Raw genomic sequence first — 17,500 nt, 5'->3', positions numbered from 1 at the left:
AGTTAGGTTGACGTGTTGACTAGCAAAGTTGAGGTACCGCTCCATGTCTAGTGTGGCTAGGATTAGTTTCTAGACCTCACGTCATTTTGGTATGGGTCTAGTAGTCACATGTGGCTAGGCCACGTGACAGTATGAATGCTGTGCGCCTCCATACAGTACATACCTGGATGGAAGCCAACCACCAGGTCAGGTTTTGGCGCATCTCCTTTCTCCACCACGTCTTCCCAGAACTGATGATAGAGGCCCTTGTGGCCAGTGATGTAGCTCTTCCCTCTGGGTCCGAACTGCACGAGCGGTGGGCGAATAGCCTTCCCCTCCACCACCTCCGGCCCCACCATCACCACCTCCAGGCCCTGGTGCCCGGGGAACATGTTGCTCAGCTCGTCCATGTCCGTTGCCCGGGCCCCCAGGGTCTCGTTGTGGGCGGCTCCCACCAGGTGGATGGTGAGGGGCTTGGCGTAGGGGTCCAGTCCGAAGAACTTGATGGCCATGCCGATGGTCAAGGGCCGGGTCAGGAACTCGCTACACACGCGCCACATGGACTCTCTCAAGTCGCCATCTTCTGGCCGCGGTCGGTTCACGTTCTTCCAGAGGTCTTTCATGTTCTTCCCAGACAGGACGGGCTCCAGTCGGGGCGCCAGATCTCCCTGCATGGCCAGCCAGTCGTCCCAGTTGTTGATCTCCGCAGCAGGTCTGGTCCATGCTTGTGTGGGGAATGGAAGATCGCCTAGATACCAAGAGATCTAGGGGTCATGATTCATTCTCCATCAAATGGCATTGTCCATGACTCAAAAGGCTAAGGCTCCACACTGTTGTACCAGGGGGCCAGGTTTGATTCCAGGCATCGTGGTCATCATGGCCATCTTCCAGGCCTCCCCCACCTCTCTCTCCCAACTCTCCCTCTCTGCTTTCCACCTCTTCAGCTGACCAGTCATAATTAAGGCAAAAAAAAGCCCCAAAATACTTCTTTTTAATCATACAAAGAAGACACAACATGAGTAGAAAAACACATTAGGCCTAAACTGTGAGCTTTTGGGGAAAATGTACACATACTGTAGGTCCTGACTGTTGCTTCATGCATGAATTCAATTATGAAATCTGTCTTGTGTAAAATGCAAAATGGGGGCAGAAAGTGGGGCTGCATCTCATCAAAATTTCATCAGACATGTTAAACATGACGGTCTGAGACTTGAAGATGCACTGTCGAGTTAAGCACTGCATCAGGGCTTAAAACACAACACATAACACAATTTGACGTGAAAACTTGGAATAGAATATAATATAATAGAAATACCTGTTGAAATCAGCCATTCCACCAGCCTGTCAATGGCTACCAGACGCAGCTTCTTACAAAACTTCTTATGAAGGGGCCAGTCACTCCTTTGGCATTCCTTGCAGCAGTAATACAGATTGAGGCACCTATTGGATGGAGGAGAGAAAGATGGAGAAGGTGAGGGGAGATAGAGGTGGGGGAGAGACAGAGAGGGAGAGGACAGGAAGAAGAGATAGATAGAGAGAATGAGAGAACAAAATGTAGAGGAGAGAGAGATAGAGAGAGAGGGAGAAAGAGAGGCTTATTAAGGGGATGACATAAAACTTGACAGATACAGTAAGTGTGTGTGTGTGTGTGTGTGTGTGTGAGGGGGGGGGTGCATCCTATAAACATTAATATAACCAACGGCCCCCTGGATTTGAAGTAAAGACCTGCCACGCATCACGTTAGCCACGCCATCACTTTTTTAAGTGTCTTTCGTGGACTGGGGCCAAAGACATATGTCTGTCATTGTCATTGTCAGAGCACAACACGGACCATAAACTCTGACCTTGCACTGCGTCTACAGCAAACCTCATCGTGGCCTATCAAAGCAGCCAACAACACAGCGGGACCACATACCAGATTTTTAAGAGACACTCTGTCCCAGAAACAGCATGACAGAAGCCATGGCACGCAGGTGGGAATTTACAGACTGACTGCACAGCACACAGACATGCAAGTTTATTTGTATAACGCATTTCATACACAGATCAATTTCAATGTGCTTCAGTGTCAATTGAACACGCTAAGAGTACTCTGAGACCAAATACACTCTATCAGATGTACAATCGACTCTCTAACTGCATTCATGTGGGGGACAGGCAGCAAATGGCTTGGCTTGGTCAGCAGCTCAGAGTCATGCAGACGTGTCGTCAGAGTCCAAAATCAGAAAAGCCCCACTACAGCCATACATGGCATGGCATCATCACCCCCAGTGGGGGAGAACTGGCAACAACATGGTAACCTCTACTCAAAGGCCAGTCTCCACAAGAGATAGGGAAAGGTTATTGTTGTGCAGTGCTTGTAGCATTCCATTTCAACTCTTTCGTGAAGAGTCTCTGTTATAAGCTTGCTGGTATGCCATGTTATTGTTGTTTATTGTTCCCATCTGTACCATAAAAGGCCACCGTAAAATCTGTTGTATCAATTTTAAATTGGATTAATGTACTATAACATAGTACAGTTCGTACTTATAAGATGAATGTGATACACACTCACCGTCCATTCTATTGGGTAAACATTTCTAGTATTGGACCCAATTTTATCTTCAGAAATGCCTTAAATATCAACAATTAATACTCAGGTAAGCTGTGCATTGCAACAATGCTTGATTGATACTAAGGGGCCCAAAGTGTGTCAAGAAAATATCCCCAACCCCACAACGCCACCAGGCTGGTCTGTTGATACAAAGCAGAGTCAATCCATGTTTCCAGGGCTCTAAATTGACTTTTTTCATCACTAGCCAAAATGGCTAGTAGATGTTAATCTTACTAGCAAAGCATACACTCACTAATGGGTCAAAGTGGCTTGTAAGTTGGTCTTTTCTACCAGCCAAACTGAAATTTAACCAGCATTTGGTCAGTTGGCTGGTGTAAATTTAGAAACCTGCATGTTTCCATGGAGTTCATGCCAAATTCTGACCCTGCCATCCAAGCGCCACAGCATTAATCGAGACTCATAATACCAGGCAATGTTTTTCCAATTTTATATTGTTCAATTCTGGTAAGTCTGTGTGAATTGCAGACTCTGTGTCCTGTTCCTGGAGTGGCACCCAGTGAGGTCCTCTGCTGCTGTAGCACATTTGCTTCAGGTGTCGACGTGCTGTGCGTTCAGAGATGCTTTTCTACCTGCTTGGTTGTAAACGAGTGGTTATTAGAGTCACTGTTTCCATTCTATCAGCTCGAACCAGTCTGGCCATTCTCCTCAGATATCTGGCATCAACAAGGCATTTTCACCCATAGAACTGATGCTCACTGGATATTTTTCTCTTTTTAACCCATTAAGACACGCCGTTATACATTTGCTGTTACCAGAATGGGAGTCATAGTGCATCAGTAAGGCCCTTATGTCATAGTAGTGTAGTAATGTGGCAGTTAACTTTTCAATTACTATTACAGCATGCCACAGGAGGTAGGTCTACGGCATGCGTTATGAGGCTACACCCATTCTGTGAAAACCCTTGAAATGGTTGTGCATGAATATCCCAGTGGGTGAGCATTTTCTGACATAGGCCTACTCAGTCTGGCACCAACAACCATGCTTCGTCCAAAGTCACTTAGATCAACTCTCTACCCCATTCTAATGCTTGGGTTGAAATGCAGTAGATCGTCTTGACTCGGTCTACATCATGCCTAAATGCATTGAGTTGCTGCCATTTGATTTGCTGATTAGAAATTTGCACTAATGATAAGTTGGACAAATGTTCCTAATATAGTGGCCGGTGAGTTTATATATTTGTACATTGCATTACATTACATTGCATTGCATTTGGCCAATAACATGATCTCCAAAAATTCCGTGCTCCTGGACACGGATGTTAAGGGCACAAAATCCGTGTCCAGGAGCACGGATTTTGCCACAACTGGGAATTGTTTTCCGTGCTCCTGGACACGGAATTGTTTTCCGTGATGGACACAGAGAAGTGCTCTCTCTATAGGCTACTCCCATAGCTCTATGTTTCCACAGTCTTGTGTTTTCTCAGGATTTTTCTAATTTCAAATATTTTTCCTCAAAAAAAACATTTCCTACTGACAGGTTAGGGTTAGGGATTGTTTTGGTCTGGGCACAGCTAGTTTACTTTCATTCATTATATGAATTTGATAGCCTAGCAACCAACTGGAAAAGGTATTTCTCAAAAAATACAGTATGTCTTTAATGACAGGTTAAGGTTAGGGAATGTTTTGGTCAGGGCACAACTTAAATTGCCATAGCATTATTTTGTTTAGGATTAGCATTTGGTGCGTATTTTCTAATGATAGAGTGTTGTGGTAATAGCCTATAGAAAACACTTCCGTGTGCCCATCACGGAAAACAATTCCGTGTCCAGGAGCACGGAAAACAATTCCGTGTCCAGAAGCACGGAATTTTGGCAAAATCCGTGCTATTGGACACGGATTTTGTGTCCTTAACATCCGTGTCCAGGAGCACAGAATTTTTGGAGATCAGGCTGATTTGGCAGAAGCTTTATTAACCAAAGAGACTTACAATCGAGGACATAATAGCTGTCATATGAAGGAAAAATTAGAATATTTTCGAATAGGCCTATAGCCTACGGCCATAATGGACTTTAAATTAACCCTTAATAGCAACTTTCACCCAAACGTGAGGGCATGGCTAACATTTAAAGGAAGGGGCATGCTTACCATAGACAACATTTAAAGCTTACCCTCAACGACTAAATGAATATGCGTCCTCCCGACAGTTTACATCGAGCTTAATATTCCGACGTTGCTTTGAATAGGCGCCTACCCAATTGTTTCATTTCTCGTCCTCAAGCCATAATACACTGAAATTGCATCTACCCATCTCGATTCACGTTCATATTGTGCCTGTTCTAACCAGCCAGCGGGCTGTGCTGCGCCACAGACACCTGGCTACAGCCCGCAGTCGACAGCTAGGGCCTACTCTAGGCTACTTTTCCGCATCTTGATAAGGGACGTGTGCCGCTAAATATTTATAGTGCGAAGAAAATAGACTTTTTTTCTTACATTCAAACTAGCCAGATGAAAAATAAGACCTCCCACGTAAATATAATACCACACTTAAAAATGGCTAAATATAAGATTGTAAAACCCAAATATTGAAAGTAGGCCTAAGACTTTTTAACACTTTTTAAGGATCCGCGGAGACCCTGTGCAGATGCTAAGTAGGATTTTTTTTTTTTACACACGGTTAAGTAGAGTACAATCTCACACATACACCTCAGTTTAAGCATTATACAGTATATGACAACTATATATTGTCTTTAACTGTAGGCCTATATAAGTTAAATTGTCTTTAAATAGTTGGATATAGATTTCATATTCCATTTCTGGCCCTTATGATAATTCATAATGCCATTCTGGGCAGACAAATTCCCAAGCTGTGTGTTTATTGGCTGGTAGCCTTCTGGTTGTGACCCTGTGGACTTGCTCGGCACCAGCTCTTCATTGGTGATATATTGGTGGTTGTTATCACGCTGTAGTCTGGACTGGAGTGGTACCCTGATTCAGGCCAACAACATCACAAAGGCAAAGCACAGGGAAGCAGACATGGGTGGACTAAAGGGTCAGTTGGGTCCCCAGAGGGTGCCCAGAACTGGGATCTGTACTACATCGTAAAGGTATTGGGTGGGAGTGGGGCTTTTAGATGACTTTGTCCGGGGGGCCCAGCCAAAGCTGTCAGCAGCCCTGCCAAACCACCTGAATGCCACCACTACAGCCTTCATTAATAGGAGATCATACAGTTCCTGCCTGTTGTTTGTAGCTTTTTTGCTATGTCCCTTTGCAGTAGCACTCACTGTATTTTTTACCCAAATCCGATACACCATTTTCCTTCTCCTGTCCTGCTCTCATGCGTGTATTCCCAATGCCTCTGGTAAATTATTCCTCTCTGCCTCTCTCTCGGCAGCCCCCACTGTCAACCCACTCTATCTTGCAGGCTGCTTTGCCCTTGTTCAAATCCCCAGAGTGCCATTTTAGCAGGTCATGTGAACGTTTTGGTGATGTGCCCACACAAAGTCCAGGCAGCGCCATAGGAGATAGACTACTGAAAAAGGCGTAGGAATGTCATGTAACATTGTGTATTTGTTTCACAAAATACAGTTAGCAATCTGTCATAGAGATTTTCATAATATATATATTTTTTTCATAACAGTATAGATGGTTATCAGTAGGCATATGATATTCATATTCAAATGTTCTTCTCTCTGGGTATCGAAGTGCTGTGTGGGAATGGAAAAGTTTTTTGGCGATTCCATCTCTCTCTCTCTCTCTCTCTCTCTCTGGTGCTTCTGTTTACCCTTGTTAGGATTATCTCTCTGCTCAACACTCAGCACCCCTGTGAGTTAGTAAGCCCTGTGCCCAGCGAGTGTCATCTGCCTGTCATTCTTTTCACCACATTAACACACCGACACAAACCACAGTGGCTCCACAAAGTGCACTCTGCCTGATCCACATGCAACAGATCTCATGCGGGGTGTCCGGGGCCGGATTAAGATGGCCTGGGGCCCCTAGGCTACAGGTTTCTGTGCGCCTACACCAGAATGCAATTTTCGTGACAAATTTACAATAGACAGTGTCAAAATTACGAGCTAAGAATTATGGATAAGATGTCTACCAACTGTGCTCGACACAACAGATGATTTTTGCAATATTGCCTCTTGTCGCAATTCTGGAATTTTTCCACTTCTGGCCAATCAGGGGGCCCCTGGCAGGTGGGGACCCCTAGGCTGCAGCCATATCTAGTCTGTGCGTTAATCCGGCTCTGGACGTGTCTTGGAGAGCAGACAAAATCCTGCTGCGTTTGTTTGTGGGCAACTTTGGGTGTATGAGTATGTAAGGCTGCGTGTGTTTGGCAGGGAAGGGGATGGGGTGTGTGGGCAAGGGGATGAGTGTTGGAGTTAAAGATAGAAAATCATAAAACCATAAAAAGGAGAAGTGGGTTGGAGAAAGTGTGTGTGTGTAAGTGTGTGTGTGTGGGGCATGTGTGACAGAGTGAGTCTGTTGTCAGGGGGTGTGGGGGTCAGTGAGTAAGGAGTAAGTGTGTATGGTATGTATGTGTGTGTGTGTGTGTGTGTGTGTGTGTGTGTGTGTGTGTGCGTGTGTGTGTGTGTGTGTGTGTGTGTGTGTGTGTGTGTGTGTGTGTGTGTGTGTGTGTGTGCGTGTGCGTGTGCGTGTGTGTGTGTGTGTGTGTGTGTGTGTATTGCATGACTGTGTGTGTATGTGTGTGTGTTTGGTAGGGTGCTTCTCTGGTGACCTCACTTACTTAATGCAGCGCTTGAGGGCCTTGGGGTCTGCCAGATGAGCCGGGAGCTTCTTGCAGGCTGCACAGAATTTAAAGGTGTCCTCCAACTGCTCAAACATCTCCCGGTTAGAGCGAAAGGTCACACCTTTGGTCTTCCCCTCCATAGCTTGCCTGCACAGGAGAACAAACATCTAGGATGCATAAATATAACACCCTTTCCTCAACAGGACACACATCTAGACTGCATAAATATAACACACTTTCCTCAACAGGACACACATCTAGACTGCATAAATATAACACACTTTCCTCAACAGGACACACATCTAGACTGCATAAATATAACACACTTTCCTGAAGAGGACACACTAGACTGCATAAATATAAAGGAGTTCCCTGAGCAGGACACACAACCAGACTGCATAAATTTAACACACTTTCCTGAAGAGGACACACTAGACTACATAAATATGAGACACTGTAGTAAATGTAGACTCAAGTGCTCTTGGTAAAGGTCCAATTTTCATGAAGTGAACAAAAGTTATACTTCATGTCTTCAAGGTATTACAGTTATAAAACACTCCCATAAAAACATGAACTAATAAAGAAATGCAATTTCTTTAACATAGGGACAGCATTCAACACATTAAACTGTAGCTGTAGTCTCCATGATCCGTTGTTTGTCCAAGATGACTTTGGAGAGCTAAGATTAAACATTGAAGTCATATCCTCATGATCAACACACTGCACCTGTAGTCTCCATAGTCCTTCATGTGGAGTTTGTCCAAGATGACTTTGGAGAGGCCGGGGACATTGGAGTCGATGGAGTAGAAACCCAGCTGGTCGGAGAACACGCTGTCCAGACCAGGGGCATAGGACTGGGGGAGCGCTGGCACAGGAGCCGCCATGTTGATGCCTTATCAAGCAAAGAAAATAATCTTAAAGGATGTCACGCAAAATCTTCGTGATAATGTATCCAGGACTATGATATGAACTTTTTTCATCACTTGCCAATTTGGCTTGTAGATAAATCTTACTAGCCACACATTCACTCTCTACCAGTATGGCTATAATCAATGGCTGGAAAGTTTTCTTTTCTACCAGCCAAACTGAATTTTCACCGCATTTTGCCAGTTGGCTGGTGTTAATGTAGAGCCCTGAATGTATCTAATCTGAACATTTTATCTGATCTGTATCTTTAAGTGCAATATTTACAGTGGCATACGCTCAAGTGATAGTCAACACTTTGTAAATGTAGATCATTACATTACATTACATTACATTGCACTTAGCTGACGCTTTCATTTATTCAAAGCGACTTACAACTATGATTTTTCAGGGTATTGGTTACAGTCCCTGGAGCAATGTGGGGTTAAGTGCCTTGCTCAAGGGCACTTCAGCCATGGATGGAGATATAGGGAGAGATCAGGAGGGATTCAAACCGGCAACCCCTAGATTGAAAGACCAACTCTCTAACCACTAGGGCACGGCTGCCCGACCATCACAAAACAACAAAAGTTGATGCACATACTGTACTGTATGCAATATGCATGAACATACATTATGGTAAACATGACCTCTGTCCTGTTATGGTAACGTTGTTTCAACACTATGAAGTATGCATGTGTACTCATTATTAAGTACAGACACATGCACAAACTCAGTCTCACACTTGCAACCACACCCACACTAAATCACTCCATATATACATTCTGAACATGCGTTCAAATTCCTCTTGTTCACAGTCTGCATGATAGACCAAACAGTGTGTGTGTGTGTACGTGCAGGGAGGCGGACTGGGGGTGACAAACAGGTCTCTTGTCCCGGGCCCAGGGAGAGAAGGGGCCCAGAATTGAGTCACCTTTCCATTGTATGCATTGGCTTTGGGGCCCTTTCAGATGAATTTGTCCTGGGCCCGGCCAAAGCTGTCAGCAGCTCTGTGTATGTGTGTGCGTGCGTGCGTGTGTGAGTGCGTGCGTGCGTGTAGTACATAAGACAGGGGAATGTGTGGAGCGGCTCTGCTGGTAATCCTACAGGGGGGGTTTAGGCCTGACATCCTACACTATTGGGGCCGTCTCCTGGGGAATGGGGCACAGGGGTACATTAGCATACTGGACATACGCCAAGCCTGCCAAGTCCTTCACCTCCTCCACTCTGCCATCCTATCTCCCCCACGCAAACACACACACACACACACACACACACACACACACACACACACACACACACACACACACACACACACACACACACACACACACACACACACACACACACACACACACACACACACACACACACACACACACAAGCCTGCTAAGTCCTTCACCTCCTCCACTCTCTGCCATCCTATCTCCCCCACGCAAACACACACACACACACACACACACACACACACACACACACACACACACACACACACACACACACACACACACACACACACACACACACACACACACACACAAGCCTGCTAAGTCCTTCACCTCCTCCACTCTCTGCCATCCTAACTCCCCCATGCAACCACACACACACACGCATGCACGCGCACAAACGCATGCACACGCGCACACGCACACGCGCACACACGCACACACGCGCACACACACACACACACACACACACACACACACACACACACACACACACACACACACACACACACACACACACACACACACACACACACACAACCACTCACAGCTTGAGATGGTAAAGAGATTCCACATCCCGTTTTAATGTGACGACACACATTAATAGATTATCGACCACTATATACCCAAGGGGGGGACAAATGACTCCACTTAAAAGTCTTTGCAGATGGAACATTCAGTATAGTTGTCAATAATAAACTGTGATTTTCATAAAGTTAGTGAACGTAAGATGACATTGTAGATTCAAATGTACAGATAAATATTTATACAAATCATGGTAGTACCAAATTATAACTTTTGTTCTTATTTTGTATTTTGCACTTTGCAGGAGGGTCATGGAGAGAATGAATCCTTGAATAGGCTCTCATGTAAGATATATCCATTCCAGAAGTTGTTAATAGTAGTATTCACTTGTATGGTTTAGAAGTGCATTTACTTTCCCTGTGATTTTCAAATTAAAATGTAACAATAACATTAAAAGATTAAAAAATGGCATTTGGAAAATGGGAGGTGATGGGGTCGCAAACTACCACTGAACTTTTTAAAATATCTCCTAAATTTCACAGGAAAGACACTTAAAAGGTGTCCAAGGTAATATGTACATTTTGTCAGACATGCACAACTAAGGGTAAAATTCATTTTTGCATTTCAAGTATGAAATTAGCATCGTACAATGACTGTTCGAAAGAATGCACACTGAAGAACATGCCAAGAAGAGAAAGCGCACAACACAACAGAGAGATAGAGAAAAGGAGGGGAAAAAAGCCTGTACTGTACCTTCTGTTGCCCTGAGAAAGAGGAGGAGTGTCCTCAGGAGCTGATCGTCCCAAATTCAGTGGGGCCACCCCAACCCTCCTTCCATGGTTCTGTCCCACTTCTACACCCTCATGGGTCACATCATCATTTCTCTCTCTCTCTCTCTCTGTCTGTCTCTCTGTCTGTCTCTCTCTCTGTCTCTCTCTCTGTCTCTCTCTCTCTCAGGATGGACAGGCTCTTGGCCACTTTAACAACCTCATGTGTCACATCATCTCACTCTTGCTCTCTCTCTCTCTCCCCCTCTCCCTTTGGCTGGACAGGTTCTTGGCCCGCGGGGGGCAGAGGTCTGTTTTTTAAGAGACAGAGAGTGAGTAATGGCCCTGTGTCACAAGATGAGGGTGCTAAAAACCAGTAGGGGAGGGCAGACAGGAGACGAGAGGGCAGACAAGAGTCAGAAAAGAGATGGGAGACGCAGGGGAGAGCTAGTGTGTGGAACACTGGGGAGAGCAGAGACAAGGCACGTACATATATTTCATCATTTTTATGTTTAAGCATATTTTTAATGAATTTCATATTTAGGTCATTTGTAGGCTAAAACTGTAAAGGAAGCCAAATGCACCAGATTGCACAAAACATGGTATACGCATGCATGCATGCATGGTATACAGTGTATGCATTTTCGTGGCTAAAACAATGAGGATACTGGTTTCCTGCCAATATTAACATGCAGGTGCTGCTCTCCTACTCTTGGCTTGTCAGCTAACAACACTGCATTTAGTATTTGTTCAGCCACTTTCTGAGATCCTGGCCATTCTAATGGGAGCATGATTTATCATACATTCTTTATGTTGAGGGTTATGTTGAGGGTTTTATGAGATTATGACAGGAAGTAAGTGGAGAGAGATATGGGGCAGGGTTGGGACATGCAAGCCCAAATGTGGGGGCTTAGCGCGCTGTACCACAGCGTCCCCTATTTTACTTTTTTTTTGGTCTTTTGACTTTATTAGGACAGTGAAGGAGGAAGCAAGTGGGGAGAGATACGGGAAGGGTCAGCAAAGGACTTTAACCCGGGTCAGCCTCATAGCAGAGGAGTGCCCTACCGTTAGCACCACGGTAGGGACCTATTTTACATTCTTAAACACGTAACGAGTCTTAACAATCTCCAAATATCATTCCGATAGTTATACAATATTAGCAGACAACTTAAAAGACAACAATACATTTTTGGTGATGTTTACTGTAGAGCATTAGAGCTTTAAAAATAATAATAATGAAGTAGCGCTGAACAAAAAAATAATACATTGTGAGGGACTAAAAAGTCAAGGTAACACTTTACAATAACTACCCAAAAAAGCTTTATAAACGCTTTATAAATAATGAACTAATTATCAACAAAATGTTTACAAATGTTTATACATGGGCAAGAAATACTATGTTAACACAACAGACACAGCACAGTCCTATCGGTCCTGGAAGTTTATCCTCCAAAGACCAGAAGGCATGAAACCACATAAAACTCACACAGTAGAAGTTGATTCCCACTCCACTGTGATGTCATAGTTTGGTTCTTACTCATTTACAAACATTTGTAAATACTTTGTTAAATGTTAATTATAATTGAATGCTAAGAAAGTGTTTATTAAGCTTTTTTGGGTAGTTATTGTAAAGTGTTACCGAAGTCAATGTAATGTAATGGTGGAGTGACTAATACAACGGCATGCCGAAAATGACAGGAATTCTCCTTTATATGGCAAGTTTTCGGCCCATTTTCAGAAGAATTATGATAATACCGGTGCTTACTTTGTATTTTTTTCTACATTAAATATTTTATGGCAAGCAACCAAGTGCTGGAATTACACACATTAGTTTGGAATTGAACTGAGATGTTCAAATCTGTATCATGTAATTTATGTTTTTGTTATTATGGTGGACAGACTCAGGGCTATACCTAAAATAACTAAGTTCAAGGCTGCGTTCAAGTGTCATACAAGCATCTGCATCGGTGCTACTGTACTTCATTAACGTACTCCACCACCAGAGGCATTAGAGGTCCACTTTGCAAATTCCAACAGGGCCGAGAAGTGACATGATGATACCTCCAAACCTTATGTGTTTCTCATGTCTAAAGAGATCAGAGCAAAAGAGAAAACTCCCTGAGGTATTAGTGTATTTTGAATATGGAGGTTTTTCATGTGTATAAGTCAAATCTAAAGTCAATGTGTCTACAACGACGACGAATACATATCTGCTGACAGATATCAGATCCGGAGAAACCTACTGTATGTCTCGAGGGCTGTTTACAGCCCTTAAAGCCGTCTTATCTGCCACCCGATATAATTTGAATGTTATGCAGTTGGACATGAAATATGACATGTTTGGTAAAGAAATCTTGTAAATTAAATTTGCAACACAATTAAGTTTTTTTTTCAGGGGACCTAGTGAAGGTGGGGTCTGATGTCAACATGGCTGCCTTCAATATAGATATAAAGTGCAGGGGAAATCCTGGTTTGTGTTCATAGTATGGCTCTTGGAGGGCTTTATAAAATTTGAAGTGGCCTCTCAAATGAAGGCCTAGACGGTATAGACACCTAGACACCTACAAATGTTCACATTGGACCTTCAAGAAATTTTGAACTTAGTCTTAAACTTACTACTTACAGTTTTGCAATCCAGGTAGAGGAGTTGATGCATGGAGAACTAGAATGGGCACTCGGTAGAGCGCAAACCTTCGCCTACGCCACTTATTTTTTTCTGGCCATCTTCAGAGTGTGGGGCGTAACATTCTCGAAATTTTGGTGTTAGTTTCATTTAAATCTGACCGGAATATCGTAATATTACATATTTGGCCCAGTCTTGACCTCTTATTCAATTCCGCATGCACACGTTGTTCTGGCATATAGTGCTTGGCAAAGAAAAACGTTTTTGACCTTTTCGTGACCTTGACCTTGACCTTTGACCCAATCACTCCCAAAAAGTAATCGATTGTTCCTTGGGTCATGGCCAATCATCCCAGTAAATTTCATAAAAAATCGTCTGAATTTACATTTTTGACCATTTCGTGACCTTTGACCTTTGACCCAATCACTCCCAAAAAGTAATCGATTGTTCTACCATAGAAGACTCGATTGATAAATAAAATGAAGTGAGGTACCGTCTCGTCTCCCAACAGAACTTCACGCCACAGCTTGCATTTCTACCATAGAAGACTCAATAGACAAAATGAAATGAAAGGTATTTATTAATACACAGGGAGGCAACATTTCTCTTTGGCGCAGGTCCCCGACCTGCAGAATATAGTTTGTAAAACGGGGGGCTCATATCCTGCCGATGATGAGGCAGGGGCGAAGCCAACCCCCCATTACAGGACAGGGACCAACTGGTGACGGTGGCTCGTGGAGATAAGGCTGAAGAAGGCTGAAGCGGACCAGGGAACCAGGACATCGGGAGACGTAGGTTGAAAGAGATGGAGTCCAAGGAGACGAAGGTTGCAGGAGATGCGGTCCAAGGAGGCGTAGGTTGAAGGAGACGGGGTCCAAGGAGATGGAGGTTGGAGGAGATGGGGTCCAAGGAGACGGAGGTTGAAGAAGACGGGGTCCAAGGAGACGGAGGTTTAAGGAGACGGGGTCCAAGGAGACGGAGGTTGAAGGGGATGGAGGTGGGGCGTCGGCGTCTGCTTATTCTGATTAGCAAAGAGCGGAAACAGACAGAGACTTTTAAAATCAAGCCGTAGACATTCTATTGGCTGAAAGCTGAGGTTAAGCGAGAGACGTGGCGGGGTTCCCCATCCGGGAGCTATGATTGGATAATTAAGGTGAGTGATGAGTGTGAGGAACTGTCTCGTCTTCCTAGCAGAACTTAACGCCACAGGCATACATTTCTTTGGGTCATGACCAATCATCCCAGTAAATTTCATATAAATCAGCTCAATTTACGTTTTTGACCTTGACCTTTGACCTTTGACCCAATCACTCCCAAAAACTAATCGATTGTTCCTTGGATCATGACCAATCATCCCACTAAATTTCATAAAAATCGGCTCAGTTCTGTCTGAGTTATACAAAGTACAAACAAACATTTTGACCTTGACCTTTGACCTTTGACCCAATCACTCCCAAAAACTAATCGATTGTTCCTTGGGTCATGACCAATCATCCCACCAAATTTCATAAAAATCGGTTCAGTTCTGTCTGAGTTATACGAAGTACAAACAAACAAACAAACAAACATATTAACAAACAAACAAACAAATAAATAAATAAATAAATAAATACACAGCGGTCAAAACATAACCTTCGCCGACTTTGTCTTGGCAAAGGTAATGAGTGACAGGACGTGTATGAGAGCCAAATGGTTGGTCAACCGAGGGCCCCTAGTGGTCACTAAAGGGCATGAGGAGGGAACCATGTGTGTGCATCTCACTCAGGCAACCAGCTTGAAATCTGCTCAGCATTCATCAAAGGACACTGGAGGTAAACTCACAACAAGCTCTCAATGATTTGTTTTGGGTTCATTGCTTCAGAACTCTGAACCTGAAGTTGAAACAATACACAAATTCCTGTTGTGGTAGAACTTATTCAGGTCAGTGAGTAGAACAAAAGAAAACAAAAAATATGAACTTAACATGACCCTGGACAACTTGCTCTGTGTGGTGCTGATTTCGTCATGTCAGAGTTGAACGTCTGTCTTAAATTTCCTTTGAGAAAACAAACTGACAAACAATCCCCCCCCCAAAAAAAAAAACACAAAAAACAAAACAAATAAATAATAAAAAAACAAACAAACAAATCAAAAACAAAACACAGCTACAACTGGGCTGGGACAAGACAAGGCTGCTGCGTAGGTAGAAGCCACCTGCCGTGACAAAGCCGGGAGGCCAAAGGGGTCCTCAGAGGTTACACTCCCTTTCACATGCTAACCAGTCTCTGTAAGCCACAAACCTGATTACAAATAGCAGCAGATCCCTCGCTCCCATCCAGCAGCGCTAAGCCGGCCAGCCAGCCAGCCAGCCACGCACCCCGTGCCAGCCTCTCCATTTTCATCTGGACGCCTCCATCAGCCATGCCAGGTAAAGGTGGCACTTAGAGGCTGGCACCGGATCCCAGATGGCAGCAGGAGATAGCGGAGATACCAGAGAGAGAGAGACAGAGAGACAGAGAGATGAGAAGAGAGGCTTATTAAAGGGATGACACTTAAAACCTGAAAAATGTTGGGACTCTTTTCTGAGAGGGAAATGTATTGCGACACAAATGCCATTATACAACTACTAACACTCAAGGTGACCTTCTACGGGGAGCCATCACAACAAAATGGAGATGGACTTTTTATACAGCATGATGCTTCCTCACACTCAAGTGGTGACAGAAAACACTTCACAGTTCAATGTCTCACATTTAGCCATTCACACATTCATGGGAGAGAACAGCCAAATACAAGGCGGCAACCAGCACATGGAGGGAGCAATATGGGGCCACCATAGACTAAGAAGCTGGTTCAGTAGTAAACCAGGTTATGTTGACGTTGTGGTGAGGTAAAACATCTAATAGAAGAGCCTGGAGTCCTCATTTCCTTAACTAAATGATGCCTGCAGGTACATCTCTTAGCAGGTTTACCACTTCCTAAGGCCGGTTCATTACTTAAACATGTTCTTAGTATACCCCCCTGGTCCGGAGAGACAGGAATTAAAACAGAAAGCATCTGCTTGCTAGACCAGTCATTTACCTCCAAGTTGAAGAGACAACGTGATGCATGGGTTGAATCTGAAGTCTGCCATCAAGCACTGAAGAGAATTCCATACATGTGTAGATTAGAATATTAAAACCATAAGGGAAAAAAATGCATGCAAAGATAAATATAAATATTCGCCCTTTGAAAACCCGTTGTACAGTATTGATCACAGAGACATGGGCGACATTTCATAAAAAAAACTTTATTTGGTCCAATGGAACCTGAGATTGCAAATTTTTAACATACAGAGATATTTATACATATTCATATAGTATTCTTGTCTCCAAAATCAGTAAAATATTCTATACATCCTCACATTCACATCCAGTGGAGCGCTGCGTATTCCTCCAGCGATCGCTTTGATTTCATTGGGGGTCTATTGGGTCTGTTGGGTCTCTTTTGTACAGGTTAGACCACACACACATTTCAATGTGGTATTATTATTCAATTTATACAATGTACAAATCAGGATATGGCCCTGTCGTGTGTGTGTGTGTGTGTGTGTGTGTGTGTGTGTGTGCATGTTAGTGTATGTAATTGTAAGGTGTGCACAGTGTGAAGTGTAATTTCTAATGTTAATCCACCAGGGGGCAATCTTGTCTTTTGAGTCGTGATGACGCTCCCACAAGCATGAGATGATCCACAGGACAATGCAGAGGAAGAGGAAAAAAAACAAACTAGTCACAGAACAAGACACATGAGCTGACAAGAGAGACATAGGAGGGGAGATGGAGGGCTAGACAGCTAGACAGACAGACAGACAGGGAGAGAGAGAGAGACAGAGAGAGAGATAGAGACAGAGACAGAGACAGAGAGAGAAAGAGAGAGAGTGAGAGGACTGACGCCAGATTAACCAAGTGCACGAGCGGTGGTGCAGCAGTGCTGGATCTTGCGTCAGGAGATTTCAGTGCATCAGCGTCGTCAGATTCATCCATCCACTGTCTAGCACTCCTCAAACACTTACACACACACACACACACACACACACACACACACACACACACACACACACACACACACACACACACACACACACACACACACACACACACACACACACACACACACACACACACACACACACACACACACACGCACACACACACAC

At 44.0% G+C, this 17,500-nt stretch overlaps 2 protein-coding genes across 4 annotated transcripts in view; both read right to left on the bottom strand.

Moving 5' to 3' along the window:
* The window catches only part of LOC134467884 (putative protein MSS51 homolog, mitochondrial), a 22,698-nt gene extending 11,897 nt beyond the window's left edge, over positions 1-10,801 (bottom strand). The window contains exons 1-5 of the mRNA XM_063221865.1: positions 10,690-10,801; positions 8,009-8,174; positions 7,280-7,429; positions 1,295-1,419; positions 164-727 (exon numbers count right to left, since the gene is read on the bottom strand). Coding sequence (XP_063077935.1) covers positions 164-727; positions 1,295-1,419; positions 7,280-7,429; positions 8,009-8,166 — 997 coding nt within the window. The 5' untranslated portion in view covers positions 8,167-8,174; positions 10,690-10,801. The remainder of the gene's footprint in view (positions 1-163; positions 728-1,294; positions 1,420-7,279; positions 7,430-8,008; positions 8,175-10,689) is intronic.
* A 5,773-nt stretch (positions 10,802-16,574) lies between these two features.
* capn15 (calpain 15) overlaps positions 16,575-17,500 on the bottom strand; it is a 78,523-nt gene continuing 77,597 nt past the window's right edge. For all 3 annotated transcript variants that reach the window (XM_063221862.1, XM_063221861.1, XM_063221860.1), the window contains exon 13: positions 16,575-17,500. This exon is cut by the window's right edge and continues 1,685 nt beyond it. The gene's annotated coding sequence lies outside the window, so the exon portion shown is untranslated.

The sequence above is a fragment of the Engraulis encrasicolus genome, chromosome 17 (assembly GCF_034702125.1).
Source record: "Engraulis encrasicolus isolate BLACKSEA-1 chromosome 17, IST_EnEncr_1.0, whole genome shotgun sequence".
Taxonomy (NCBI): domain Eukaryota; kingdom Metazoa; phylum Chordata; class Actinopteri; order Clupeiformes; family Engraulidae; genus Engraulis; species Engraulis encrasicolus.
Note: the sequence above shows the minus strand (reverse complement) of the source record. Positions and strands in the feature narration are given on the sequence as shown.